The sequence below is a fragment of the Halichoerus grypus genome, chromosome 1, assembly GCF_964656455.1.
Source record: "Halichoerus grypus chromosome 1, mHalGry1.hap1.1, whole genome shotgun sequence".
Classification (NCBI taxonomy): Eukaryota; Metazoa; Chordata; class Mammalia; order Carnivora; family Phocidae; genus Halichoerus; species Halichoerus grypus.
Genome location: NC_135712.1, coordinates 67203198 through 67217196, shown reverse-complemented (window position 1 = coordinate 67217196; position 13999 = coordinate 67203198). Strand labels below are relative to the sequence as shown.

At 34.7% G+C, this 13999-nt stretch overlaps 1 protein-coding gene across 6 annotated transcripts in view; it reads right to left on the bottom strand.

Moving 5' to 3' along the window:
* SEC22A (SEC22 homolog A, vesicle trafficking protein) overlaps positions 1–13999 on the bottom strand; it is a 72847-nt gene that overhangs the window by 43918 nt on the left and 14930 nt on the right. For all 6 annotated transcript variants that reach the window (XM_036119888.2, XM_078066735.1, XM_078066727.1 and 3 more), the window contains 2 exons: positions 8805–8968; positions 7469–7663 (listed from right to left, as the gene is read on the bottom strand). In XM_036119888.2, the coding sequence (XP_035975781.1) occupies positions 7469–7663; positions 8805–8968 (359 nt within the window). The remainder of the gene's footprint in view (positions 1–7468; positions 7664–8804; positions 8969–13999) is intronic.

The window sequence follows — 13999 nt, the reverse complement described above, 5'->3', positions numbered from 1 at the left end:
ATTTAGAGGGAAATATATACTACTAAATGCCTATTAAAGAAGATCTCAAATAAAAAATAACCTCCACTTTTTTTTTTTTTAAATAACCTCAACTTCTGCCTAAAAACCTAGAAAAAGAAGAGCAAATTAAACCCTAAGTTAGCAGAAGACAGGAAGGAATAAAGATCAGATCACAAATCAATGAAATAAAAAACAAAAACAATAAAAAGTCAATGAAACCAAAAGCTGGTTCTTTAAGAAAATCAATAAAAATGCTAAGCTCTAATAAAAATAAGAAAAATGCAAAAGACAAAAATGTCTAATATCAGAAATGAGAATGGTTGTATCACAACTCTACAGATATTAAAGGGATAAGAGATTATTAACTTATGCCAAAAAATGCATTAACTTAGGTGAGATGAACAGATTCCTTCAAAAAAACAAACTACTAAAACTCACTCAAGAAACAGATAACTTGAACATCCATCAAAGAAATTGGTTTGTAGTTAATAACCTTTCCACAAAGAAAACCAGAGGCTCAAAAGGCTTCACCGTACTGAACAAAGAAGAAGAAATAAAAATTCTACAGAAACATTTCTGAAAAAATTGAAAATGGAATATCTCCCAATTTATTCTGAGGCCAATGTTATCCTGATAGCAAAACCAGACAAAAACATTACAAAAAAGGAAAACTATAAACCAAATCCCACATGAAAACATACATAAAATATCTAAATAAAATTTTAGCAAATTGAATCTCACAATATACAAAAAGGATATTATGACCAAGTGGGATTTATCACAGAAACGCAAGGTTGGTTTAACATTTGAAAAGCAATCAGAGCGAAATAAGTCAAACAGAGAAAGACATGTATCATATGACCTCACTGATATGAGGAATTCTTAATCTCAGGAAACAAACTGAGGGTTGCTGGAGTGGGGGGTGGGGTGGGAGGGATGGGGTGACTGGGTGATGGACACTGGGGAGGGTATGTGTTCTGGTAAGCGCTGTGAATTGTGCAAGACTGTTGAATCTCAGATCTGTACCTCTGAAACAAATAATGCAATATATGTTAAGAAAGAAAAAAAGAAGAAGAAGAATGTAGCAGGAGGGGAAGAATGAAGGGGGGGAAATCGGAGGGGGAGAAGAACCATGAGAGACGATGGACTCTGAAAAACAAACTGAGGGTTCTAGAGGGGAGGGGGTTGGGAGGATGGGTTAGCCTGGTGATGGGTATTGAGGAGGGCACGTTCTGCATGGAGCACTGGGTGTTATGCACAAACAATGAATCATGGAACACTATATCTAAAACTAATGATGTAATGTATGGGGATTAACATAACAATAAAAAAATTAAAAAAAAAACATTTGAAAAGCAATCAATGTAATTTACCACAGAAAGACTTTAAAAAGAAAAATCATACAATCATCTCAATAAATAAATTTAGACAAAGTATTTGACACAATCCAACTTTCATTTATGATACAAACCACTCATCAAACTGGGAATATAAGGGAATTTTATCAACTGGATAAAAAAGCATTTACATAAACCCTAAGTTAACATCATATTTAACTATGAAAGACTGAATGCTTTCCCTGCTAAGATCAGGAACACTGCAAGGATAGCCACTCTTGCCATTTCATTCTTTCAGTATATTTTTGTTAAGCACAGAATTCCACATTTGCAGTTATTTTCTTTTATCCTTTAGAAGATATCATTAAGTGGTCTTCTGGCTTCCAGGACTCCTATGAGAGAGGGAGAGAGAGAGAGAGAGAGAGAGAGAGAGAGAGAGAGAGAGAGAGAGAGTGTGTGTGTGTGTGTGTAATGGTTTGTGTTCATGTAATCCAAGTGCCTGGTGATTTATGCCTGGTTACTTCACTGTTTACCAAACATTCTATTTTCAAAATATTATTGTAGATAAAATTTGAAGCTTATGTGACAATTTCCTCTAGGAAAGATGTTTGTTTGCTTCTGCCAGATCTTTGGAGCATAGCACTGTGGAATTCACTCAATCCAATTTTAGAGATCAGTATGATTCAAAACTAAGCTGCAGTCCTCATAAAAGACTTTCTACTTCATATTCCTGTCAACCCATATTCCTAGAGTGCTGACATCCAAACCCAAAGCTAGGGGGTTGTTCATGAGGTCCATCAGCTTGGTGGACCCTGCTTTCTAATACCTGTCTCCCTAGTCTTCAGTGGCTGCCAGCTGTTCCCTCCAGAACTGGTAAAAGCCCCAAAAGAAAAAGAAAAAGTAGCTCCGAACATTAAGCTCATCTCCATAGGCCTCCACCCTCTTCTGTATCCCAGTAATTCTTAGTAATCTTGTTGGATATCCAAAGACTTCGGTAAGACTATATTTTAAATTAAATTCTGTATCATATTAGACCTACATATTCTTTTTTTTAGACCTACATATTCTATAGAATGTATACGTTCCATTCAGCTTTCCTACATGTATTTTGTGGAACTATTGGTCTGAACTGCCTACTCCATCACTACTGGAAGTAGAAGTCTCAAAGTAATAACCCTCTCATTTATTACTGATTTTAAAAATTGAAATATAATTTGAATACAATAAAATTTGCCCTTTAGAAGTATATAATTCAGGGGCAGCTGGGGGGTGCAATCAGTTAAGCATCTGACTCTTGATTTCGGCTCAGGCCATGATCTCAGGGTCATGAGATCAAGCTCCACATCAGGCTCTGTACTGAGCATTGGAGCCTGCTTAAGATTCTCTCTCTCTCTCTGCCCTGCCCCTACTCACAAGCGCACATGCGCTCTCCCTAAAAAAAAAGTATATTAAATCAGAAGTTTTTAGTATTCACAGAATTGTGCAATCATTATCTAATTCCACAATTTTCATCACCTCAAAAAGAAATCTCAAAACCATTAGTAGTCACTGCCTATTTCCCTGTACCCCTCCAGCTCCTGTCAACCATTAAGCTACTTTCTGTCTCTATGGATTTGCCTATTCTGGACATTTTGTATAAATGAAACTATAAATATATGGCCTTTTGTATCTGGCTTCTCTCACTTAGCATAATGCTTTTAAGGTTCATCCATGTTGTATCATGCATCAATACTTCATTCCTTTTTTACTCCTTAATATTCTGTTGCACGCATACACCATATTTTGTTTATTCATTCATTAGATGATGGATGTTTGGGTTATTTCAACTTTTTGGCTTCTATGAATAACAGTGCTATAAATATTCATGTACACATTTTTATTCAGACTTACATTTTCAACTCTCTGGGGTACGTACCTACGAGTTGAATTGTGAGGTCATATGGTAACTCTACATTTACCTTTTTGAGGAACTTCCAAAGTATTTTCCAAAGCAGCTCACCATTTCGCAACCCTACCAGCATTATAGGAGGGTTCCAATTTCTCCATATCCTTGCTAATACTTGTTACTATTTTTTAAAACTACAGCCATCCTAGTGGGTGTGAAATGGAATCTCCTTATCATTTTGCTTTCCATTTCACTATGACTAATAATGTGGAACATCTTTTCATGTGTTAATTAGCCAGTTGCACATTTTCTTTGTAGAAGTATTTATTCAAATCCTTTTCTCATTTTAAAATTGGATTATTATCTTTTTATTGTTATTGTTGTGTTATATATTCTGGACACAAATCCCTTAGGAAATACATGATTTGTCTGTGGATTATCTTCAATTTATTGACAGTGTCTGTTGAAGAACAAAATTTTTAACTTTGGGGGTGTCTGGGTGGCTCAGTCAGTTAAGTGTTAAGTGTCTGACTCTTGGTCTCAACTCAGTTCTTGATCTCAGGGTTGTGAGTTCAAGTCCTGCACTGGGCTCCACACTGACTGTAAAGCCTACTTAAAAAAAAAATTTTTTTTAAACGTCAATCAAGCCCACCTTAATTTTTTTTTTTCCACTGTGCTTTTGGTGTCAAATCTAAAAAAACACTGTCTAATACAAAGTCACAAAGATTTACATCTATGTTTTCTTCTGAGAGTTGTATAGTTTTAGTGGTTAAATTTAGGTCTTTGATCCATTTTTAGTTTTTAAAATTTTGTGTATTTCTAAGAATATGCCCATTTCAAAGTTGTCTAATTCATTGACATAAAACTGTTCACAGTGTTCCTTTAAAATCCTTTATTTTATAAGATCAACAGAAATGTCCTTTCATTTCTGAGTCTAGCAATTTCTTTTTTTGTCAATCTAGCTAAAGGTTTGTTAATTTTGTTTATCTTTTCAGAGAACTAGTTTTTGGTTTTATTGATTTTTCTCTATTCTTCTATTTTCTATTTCATTTTCATTTCTGCCCTAATCTTAATTATTTCCTTCCTCCTCTTTATTTTAGGTTCAATTTGCTTTTTTTTTCTAGTATCTTTAGGCAGATGGTTAAAGTATTCATTTGAGATCTTCCTTTTTAAAAAATATAGGTATTTATAGCAATAAAATTTCCTCTAAGTACAACTTTAGCTGCATCTCAGATTTTGTTATATCATGTTTTCATCTTCATTCGTCTCCAAGTATAAATTCCCCTTTTGATTTCTTCTTTGACCCATTTATTATTTAGGAGTGTACTGTTTAATTTCCATATATTTATGAGTTTTCCAAATTCTTTTGTTATTAATTTCTAATTTCATTCCACTGTAGTTACAGAATATACTTTGTATTATTCTTAGCCTGTTAAGTTTACAAAGTTTTTGTTTTATAATGGCTTAGCATAAAGTCTAACCTGGAGGAGAATGTTCCATGTACGCTTAAGAATATATTTCCTAATATTGAGTGTTCTGCAGTCGTTAGATCTAGCTGGTTTATGGCGTTGTTCAAATCTTCTGTTTCCTTGTTTATCTTCTGCCTAGTTCTATCCATTGTTGAAAGTTGGGTATTAAGTCTTCAACCTTTACTGTTGGCCTATGTCTCCCTTCATTTCTGGCAGGCTTTGCTTCATGTATTTGGGAGCTCTGTTGTTAAATGCACCTATGTTTATAATTGCTACACATTAAATCGATTGACTTTTTATCACTATAAAATGTCCTTGTCTTTAGTAGCAATTTTTGTCCTAAAACCCATTTTGTCTAATATCAAAAAGCCACTCCACCTCTCTTTTGGTTGCTATTTGCATTGTATGCTTTTTATTTATTACTTTGAATCTTTTTCTACCTTTTTTTTTAATCCACTTTTATAATCTCCAACTTTGACTGGAATGTTTCATCCACTCACATTTTAAAATCCAATCTCATTAGTTATTGACATAGCAGATTTACATACACCATTTTACTATTTCTATATGTCTCAGGCCCTTTTTTGCTCTATTTCTCCTTGACTCTATCATTGCATTAAGTGAATGTTTTATACTGCAGCACTTTAATTTCTTTAATGATTTTCACTATTTTTTGAGTGATTTGCTTAGTGGCTACTCTAGGACTTACCATATACATCTTAACAGAAATAGCTTTGTATTTATACTAACTTAATTCCAATTAGCCATAGAAATATTACTCCTATAGAGCTCTACTCCTTTTCTGCCCTTTTTGTGGTATTGTTGTATACAAATTACATTTATAAACATTGCAAACCCCAAAATACATTGTTACAATTATTACTTTACATAATTTTATGTCTTTTAGAGTAGCTAAGAGGATAGCAATTATATTTTTTTAAGTTTTATTAATATGAATTTTTATCACTTCTGGCTTTCTTCATTTGTTCCTGTGGATTCAAATTGCTATCTGGAATCATTTCTTTAGCCCAGTGTAGTTTTGCTCCCATCCAGCTCCTTTGTGCTCTTATGAAAAATATATATTACATTTCTATATGTTATAGGCCCAACAATACATTAGTTTTATACACTTGCTTTTTACATCAGTCAACAAAAGAGAGAAGAAGAAAAATGACTGTCTTATAATTACCTTTCCTGTTGCTCTTTGATTTTTTTGGTGTGGATTCAAATTACTGTCTAGATCACTTTTCAGCCTAAAGAACTTTCTTTAGTATTTCTTGCAAGAGGAGTCTGCCAGCAACAATTCTCTCAGCTTCTGCTTATCTGTAAATGTCTTTATTTCACCTTAGTTTTGAAAAATAGCTTTGCTGGATATAGGATTCTATTTCTTTATTGATATTGTCTATTTGATACAACATCATTGTGATATTTCCTTTACTTCTTTAATCATGGTTTCCTTTAGTTCTCTGAACATAGTTATAATGACTACTTCAAAGTCTTTGTTAAATCTGACATCTGGGGGCACGTGGGTGGCTCAGTCCTTAAGCATCTGCCTCCAGCTCAGGTCATGATCCCAGGGTCCTGGGATCAAGCCCTGCATCGGGCTCCCTGCTCCACGAGAAGCCTGTTTCTCTCTCTCCCCCACACCCCCTGCTTGTGTTCCCTCTCCCGCTGCATCTCTGTTAAATAAATAAAATCTTTTTTAAAAAATCTGACATCTGATCACTCTCAAAGGGAAAAAGCAGGCAATAGAAACTGCCTCCAACAAAAAAGTATACACTTTCCTCTTCCTCTGCATATCTTGTATTTTTTTGTTGGAGATTGGACATTTTAGAAAACATAACTATGGGTACTGATCCGCTTCCTCTCTCCTGGGGCTTGTTATTGGTATTTGCCTGTTTTCGTGTTTGTTTCCTGATTGGATTATTTTACTAAAAATTGCATCCCCCTTTCTCCCATAATTTGAAATAATCAACCCAAGAAATGTTGTGTTCAGTCCTGAATGCCTCATTTGAAGAATACTAACAAACTAAAGCACATACAGAAGCAGCTTCCAGGATGGGGAGGGTTTCAAAATGTCACAGAACAAAAGGCTAAGGAAACTGATTATATCTGAAGTCAATCAGAGTAATAGGATAGAAAGGACACAGAGTTACTGATTTCAAAGTTCTGAAGTGATATTCTGGCATAGCTGAAGAGCAGAGAAAAAGTCACAGAACTTAGACAAACAAATTGGTATTACACGGAATTCTTTAAACAAGCAATTCAACAATGGCATATGCTACCTTAGACACTAATGAGGTTTCCATTTTCAAGCAGAAGATTTTTATCTGTCACAACTATTGAGTATGGTATTTCTTGTATGGTAGGATAGGTTTGGGTAGATAATTCCATCTTCTGTGATAATCAAGAAACCTGGCCTTGAATGTAACCATTCTGACATAATGCAAAGCACTTTACATGTACATAAATATATATTACAAATAAACTATTATTCACTTCTTGAAAACAAATTATGAAGAAATATTTAAGAAACAATTAAGAAAAATTCTTAAATGTTTCCCTAGGAAAGAGTTTCTCTGAGACTGCTATTTAAAAGTATTTTCCTGATTAGTCACATATCTAGTAGATTACTCTATAAACCATTGCGAGAATTACTTTAAATTTCTGTATTCTCTCATGTACTTGCTTTAAAATATTAAAGTAATTAATTTACAAGAATTACTCAGTTCTTACAAAAGTTTTTTTTAATGAAATAATTGAGATCCATAACTCACCAGAAGAAATCTTACCAGCACCTTTATAGTCAACAGAAAATGCAGATGTGACTCCATTGGCCGACCCCAGTTCACACATGGAAATTTGATAAGGGGGCCTCAGCTTGATTTCCATCTGCATGTCAGACAGATTTATCTTTGTTGAAAGAGACCTGGGATTATTATATCGCTGCTTGGTTCTCTGAATGAAGTTATCTATGTAAAATAAAAAATAAATTTCCTTGCAGTCATTTGTTAATTAAATAATTTGAGAGTGTGACATTTATGGAATTCTGCAGATCAACAGTTTAATTTGTTGTCCAAAACTATTCAATTTGTCATTGAATATTCAAATATTATTTGTGTTTAATAGTTAATACATCATGGAGTCATCAGTGTTTCATTCTAGAAATTATATTCTAGAAATAATTATAAATAAAATAAGGATTTAACACTACATGATTGTGAGACAATTTCTACTATTCTCTTCAAGGAATTACTTTAAATTTTTAGAAAAAACAAAAACAGCTTTCTTTATTTTTAAACCAAAGTCTTAATTTTTATAGGGATTCATCTCTCAAAATATTAAGTCTGTCAGTATTTACCAATCGTAATTACATAAGAACATATACTGTAAATTGCATGTTCTTATAAACCTGTTTTCTTATTTATTGCTTACACCATTAGAATGTATGTTTTAAACAACAAATTTAATGAAATCAATAAAAGACATTTTCTAAATATCTTCCAATTTTACTTTCATTACTTACAACTTGGTTTTACTTTTTTCTCCTCCTACACCAGAAGTCAAGCAAACTAATGCCCAGAGGCCAAACTGAGCCTGCTGATTGCTTATGTAAATAAAGTTTTATTGGAATATAACTATACTCATTCATTTATGTATTGCCTATGGCTGCTTTCAAGCCACAATGGCAGGGCTGAGTAGTTGTGACAGCGACCATATGGTCCTTAAAGCTTAAAATATGTACTATCTGGTACTTTCCAGCAAATGTTTGCCAACCTCCATTCTACATTAAGCAGACTATAAAAGATTATCACATAAACACAGAACTCTGAATCTCTGGCTTATAAATTTCTCATTGAGAAACTGTCCTCTGGGATTAATTCTTTGTGCCAATAATCATGATCCCCTCCGCAGCCCAAACACATTTTTTTCAAATAGGCACCTAAATGAAGAAGTTGCCATAATTTATAGACCATCTGTCAAATTATTCTATCAAAAGCAAGGTAGCAGAATTTTCTGAGTTTTTCCCCTGGCCCCCAGTATTACATGAAAAATCGCTTATGATTGGATGGAGACAGGATAATGAAAAGGAAAAAAAAGTCAGGCCCTTACCAAATTCAATGAAACAGTATGGTCTGACAGCAGTATTTGTCTTCATCATGTTATAAGTAGTAATGAACTCCTTCTGAAGCTCATCCAGGAAAGAGAAGGCCAGAACATTCGGGTAATTTTCAGTGCACAACATCATGTAGCTCACTCCCAGAGAACTAATAAAACTACAGTGTAAAAAACATTGGTTTTAAAATTTCAAATTAAATCAAGGTAATTCGTTGCTTCAAAAGACTGGTTCTATACACCATAAACTGCTGCTACAGTGGCAATGAAGATATTAACATTTATTATATATTCCAGCAAAAAAAATTAAAGAAACCAAAATATAATACTACTTTCAGTTGCAGTTAAAAACAGTAGACAAAAAAATGGAATGTACCTACAGAAGGACACATACTATAATTCTAACACTTCAGTTGTTTATCACTTGGGGTAGAAAGCAGGGAAAAGAACATACAAATATGTAAGGGTTACAGACAGCTTAACACTTAACTATCCAACCTAGCGGAACTTAATCTTGTTTGAATCAAGAACTCTTTAGAGATTCTGATTAAAGTTATGGACACTCTCCTCAGAAAACTGTCCAAACACGAAACCTGGCACACAATTTCAGGTTGGTCACTGACCTCCTGATGTCATCCACTGATTCCAGAATCAAATCTTCTACTTCACATAATAATGAATTATGAACCACTGGTGAAATAAGAGTAATTTAGGAGTTTATAACAACAACATAAAATAAGTGGGGTAGAAAGGAGAACTCTTGCTTACAGCAGAATGCTGAGTACCAACTGGTAAATGTGTAGGTAGTCCTAGAACTGGAAAAATCAGCATTTTGCCACCAACGTAGTAAAGACTGAATCAAGCAAGGACAATCAATGAATGGTGAATCCAGGTGGAACTTTTGATGAGAAGCAGGAAATTTTGCATAGTTTTAAAATGTCTTATTTGTTGCAAGGGGAAAATATTTATTATACAGCAGAAACTAGAAAACATCTTGACTGAGCACTCTAACATTACTAATGAGGGGTACATGGACTTCCTGTGCCTTCAGTTGTGATATCCTCAGAAAGACATATCAGCTATAAAGTATTCTAGCCAAGAATGCATAATCTGAATCTAATCATGAAAGAACATCGAAATGATCAACATTCTATTTTAAAAAGGGGAAGGGCTATATTCTTTAAAAATCTCAATGTTGTAAAGAAAAAATAAAGGCTGTGTAAATGTTTCTGATCAAAGGAAGCTAAAGAGACACAACTAAACGCCAATACCTAACCCTAGTCTGGATCCTGTGCCACAGAGGGGGAAAATGCTATAAAGGACATCCCTGGGTCAACTGACAAAAATGGAAAACAGGCGGTCAAGTAGGATATCAATATTACTAGAGCTGATAACTGTACCATAGTTAAGAGAATATCCTTAATCTTAGAAAATACATTTCGAAGTAGTGAGGAATAAAGGGGCATGGTATTTTAAGTTTCTCTCAAATGATTCAGACAAGAATAAATCAGATAGACAGGTAGGCAGATTAAAATGATAAACTAAATGGGGTAAAATGTTAACAAAAGGTGAATCTGGGAATAGGTATTATGTATATCTTTCTTATTTATACAATTTTTCGCTAAGTTTGAAATTATTTCTAAATAAGTTAAAAATTTTTTTAAACTTCTTTTAAGTACTGAAATGTTCAAATTAGCCATGTTCTCTTGAAAAAAAAATTTCTGAAGTGTATAACCCCCTACAAGAAGCAGAGAATGGGACACAAATTAACCCTTCTTAGTCAATCTTCTAAACATTCTTTTATAGAACTGTCAATGTAGCTCCTCTAGATCAGGGGCAACAAACAGAGCATAAAGGTTATTATCTCCCACTCCTGTGAAAGACACTGCTAATCTATTGCAGCAATCCTTACTGAACAAACCCAGATCCAAACTGGAGCCCCCCTCCCCTCTTTCTTCTCTAATAATGTAGAAGCAGAATTTATTATTTTAAATTTAATATATAGAATATATTCACATGGTTCAAATTTTAAAACAATGAAAAATGAAATACAGTAAAGTGTCTTTTCACTACCTCCACCTAAAGATACCCAATTCTCTGTCCCTCAAGCAACTCATGTTGTTATTTTTTTTAAGATTTTTTTTTAAGTAATCTCCACACCCAATGTGGAACTTGAACCTACAACCCCAAAATTAAGCCATACGTATACTCCACTGACCAAGCCAGCCAGGCACCCCAACTCGTATTATTAAATTCCTATGTATCATTCAGTGAGAGTTCATGCATCCCTCCCTCCCTGCCTCATTTTTTCCTCTCTCTTTCTCTATTTCTTTCTTAAAAGACTATCCAATGCAGCCAGATGATATGGGGTTGGCACCTATTAATCACCTATTATTAATGGTGTGGAATATACTACTAGGAAAATTGTGCTGGTTTTATACCTTCTGGAATAACCTGGAATTCCTTTCTGAAGTTCAATTAATACAGTCATTTGATGCAGTGTTTTTCAAACTATTGTGACCTATTAGAAGGTCATAAAATTAGTGTAAACTACATAAAGCATTTTCTTAAAAATTGAAATAGAACATAATAGAAAATATTGGAAATGTATATTGTTTCATAAAACTTTTTAGTTTCCTATTTGTATATAGGTAATGTTCACAAACTAAAATGTATCTCTTGGGATGCCTGGGTGGCTGCGTTGGGGTCCTGGGATCGAGTCCCATGGGTCCTGGGATCAAGTCCTGTGTCGGGCTCCTTGCTTATAGGGAGCCTGGTTCTCCTCTGCCTGCAGCTCCCCCTACTTGTGCACGCTCTCTGACAAATAAATAAAATCTTTAAAAATAAATAAATAAAATGTATCTCTTCTTATGAATGATAGTCAAAAAAGTTTAGTGATACATACTGCATTTTTCTATGAATAACTAAATCAAAGGCAACGAATGTTCTTCCCAATTTTCTCTTTCCAAAAAATCTTCACTATCATTTTAAAAATTCTTTGACATGTCATTAGCATTCAAATATACCCCCAGGTAACCTGAGTTGGGATAAAACACAATTGGTGATTGCTTTCCACGTACTCAGAACACCCAAATAGCTACCTAGGAGTTGTTCCATTAACCTCCAAAAATATGACTGAAGCTTTTGGACTTCAATATTTTGTGTTACAGTAAAATTTGGCTGTATTTCCATATTAATAATAAAGTGAACCACAGACACATACACAACAGTTTATCCCAAACAGTTTCTCTTGCTCGCACTTAGTTAACTACAGAATTATTTATGAAATAAAGGGAAGCCTGTGTTTTTAAGATTATAAGTCAGCATTTTCAGAGAATCTTTCTTTCAAAGCCTTTACTTTACTATAATTGTGATATTCTCTGAAAAGGCCATAAAGTACTCTATAATATTATGGCTTTTCATAGTGAATTTAGGCTTATGCTATTGTCTTTCTTTGAAATGCAAAGCCAGTTTTCCAACAGTACATACAAGCCTTCCATCATCAAAAGACTTCTGGCTTTCAACTATCATGGGGACAAACTCAAAGACTCCCACCCTTTCACTGAGAACTCCTCATATGCAACAGTCTAAAGTCACTACAAGCATGCCAGTCTGTGCATGCATTAGCCTGTCCATTAGGTTCATTTAGCTCACATTTTATAGACCATCTGGCTGTTGTCCTTCTGCCTTGAGGAGGAGGAGGAGGAGGAGGAACAGCAGCAGGTACAGTTTACTGACCACTCAGTCTGAACCAGGTCCTCTGCTAAGTGCTTTATGTATGTATTTTATTTAATTTCATTCTCACAGTAAAAGGGCACCACTATCTCCATTTTACAGATAATGAAACAGAGGCTCAGGGATGTTTAGGAGCTTACCAGGGCCACAACCACCACTAAGAAGCAGAGCAGGGTCAAACTTAGTTCTAACTCCAAAGCCCACATTCTTTCCCAACACAACACCCAACTTCCCTATGTTATAGATAAACCAATTATGTGCTAATTCATCAACTTTTCCCCCACACTTTTTCAAGTCACAAATCAATCTCTATTTTTTCTTCTAATTAAGAGTTAATGAAACTTGAGAATTTGGGAACTTGAATCAGGATATTCAAGAAGCCCTGCCAACTTCTCTACTTCTTGTGCAACTCTACTCCTCCCTCTCTGCATTTTAGCCACACTAGTGTTATTTCAGATCCAAAAGATACCAACCTACTCCCAGTCCTCCAACTCCCAATCTGACAAACGAATTCTGTCTTCCTCACTTGCAATGCTCCAACCCAACCCTATCTCTACCATGCTCCAATTCTGACCTGGCTAATCCTATTCATCCTTCTTGGACTTAAAGTTCCTCCCAGAGCATACAATCTAAATTGATCCCACCCCCGGCACCTGGGTGGCTCAGTCCATTGAGCATCAGACTCATGATTTTGGCTCAGGTCATGATCTCATGGGTTGTGGAATCGAGGCAGGCATCAGGCTCCATGATCAGTGGAGAGTCTGCTTGAGATTCAACCCCTCTTCCTCTGCCCCTCCCCCCACTAGCTCACGCACTCTCTCTAAAATAAATAAATAAATCTTAAAAGAAATAATATAAAAATTGATCCCACCCCTATGGTTGTTATATCATAGGAGCTGTTATTTTTCCTCATGTAATTAACCCGATTTGTAATTATATATTTATATGTTTATTTGTTGTGATGTCTTTCACTAACATCTACACTCCATAAGAGCGGAGATAATTTCTAGAGGGCTCACCACTGTATTCTTACCAACTAGAATATTTGGTGTCTAGTATACAATAAGTGCTCAATAAATTAGTGAATAAATGAGTACAAAGATGACATCATTCATTCACTTATTTATACACTAATTTGTTGAGTATATTGTGTACACATAATTGTACAGCCCAGCAGTATCTACACAAAGAATCTACATGAAGAAGCAGCTCAATAAATACTTGACTAAATTTAACAGAACAGAATACAACTTTACCTCCTCTTCCAGAAGGCTTTAGGGTTCAGGTCGTGAGTTTTCAACATCCCCCTACTTTAAAGGCAGAGATGTTCTCGGATCATGTAGAATTACTCACCTACAGATGGTTATATGTATACGTTAGATATGTCTACTGTCCTTTTATCATGGACAATGCTAATCCTCACACATCTCTTCTCCACCTTGAGCACAATTTTTAAA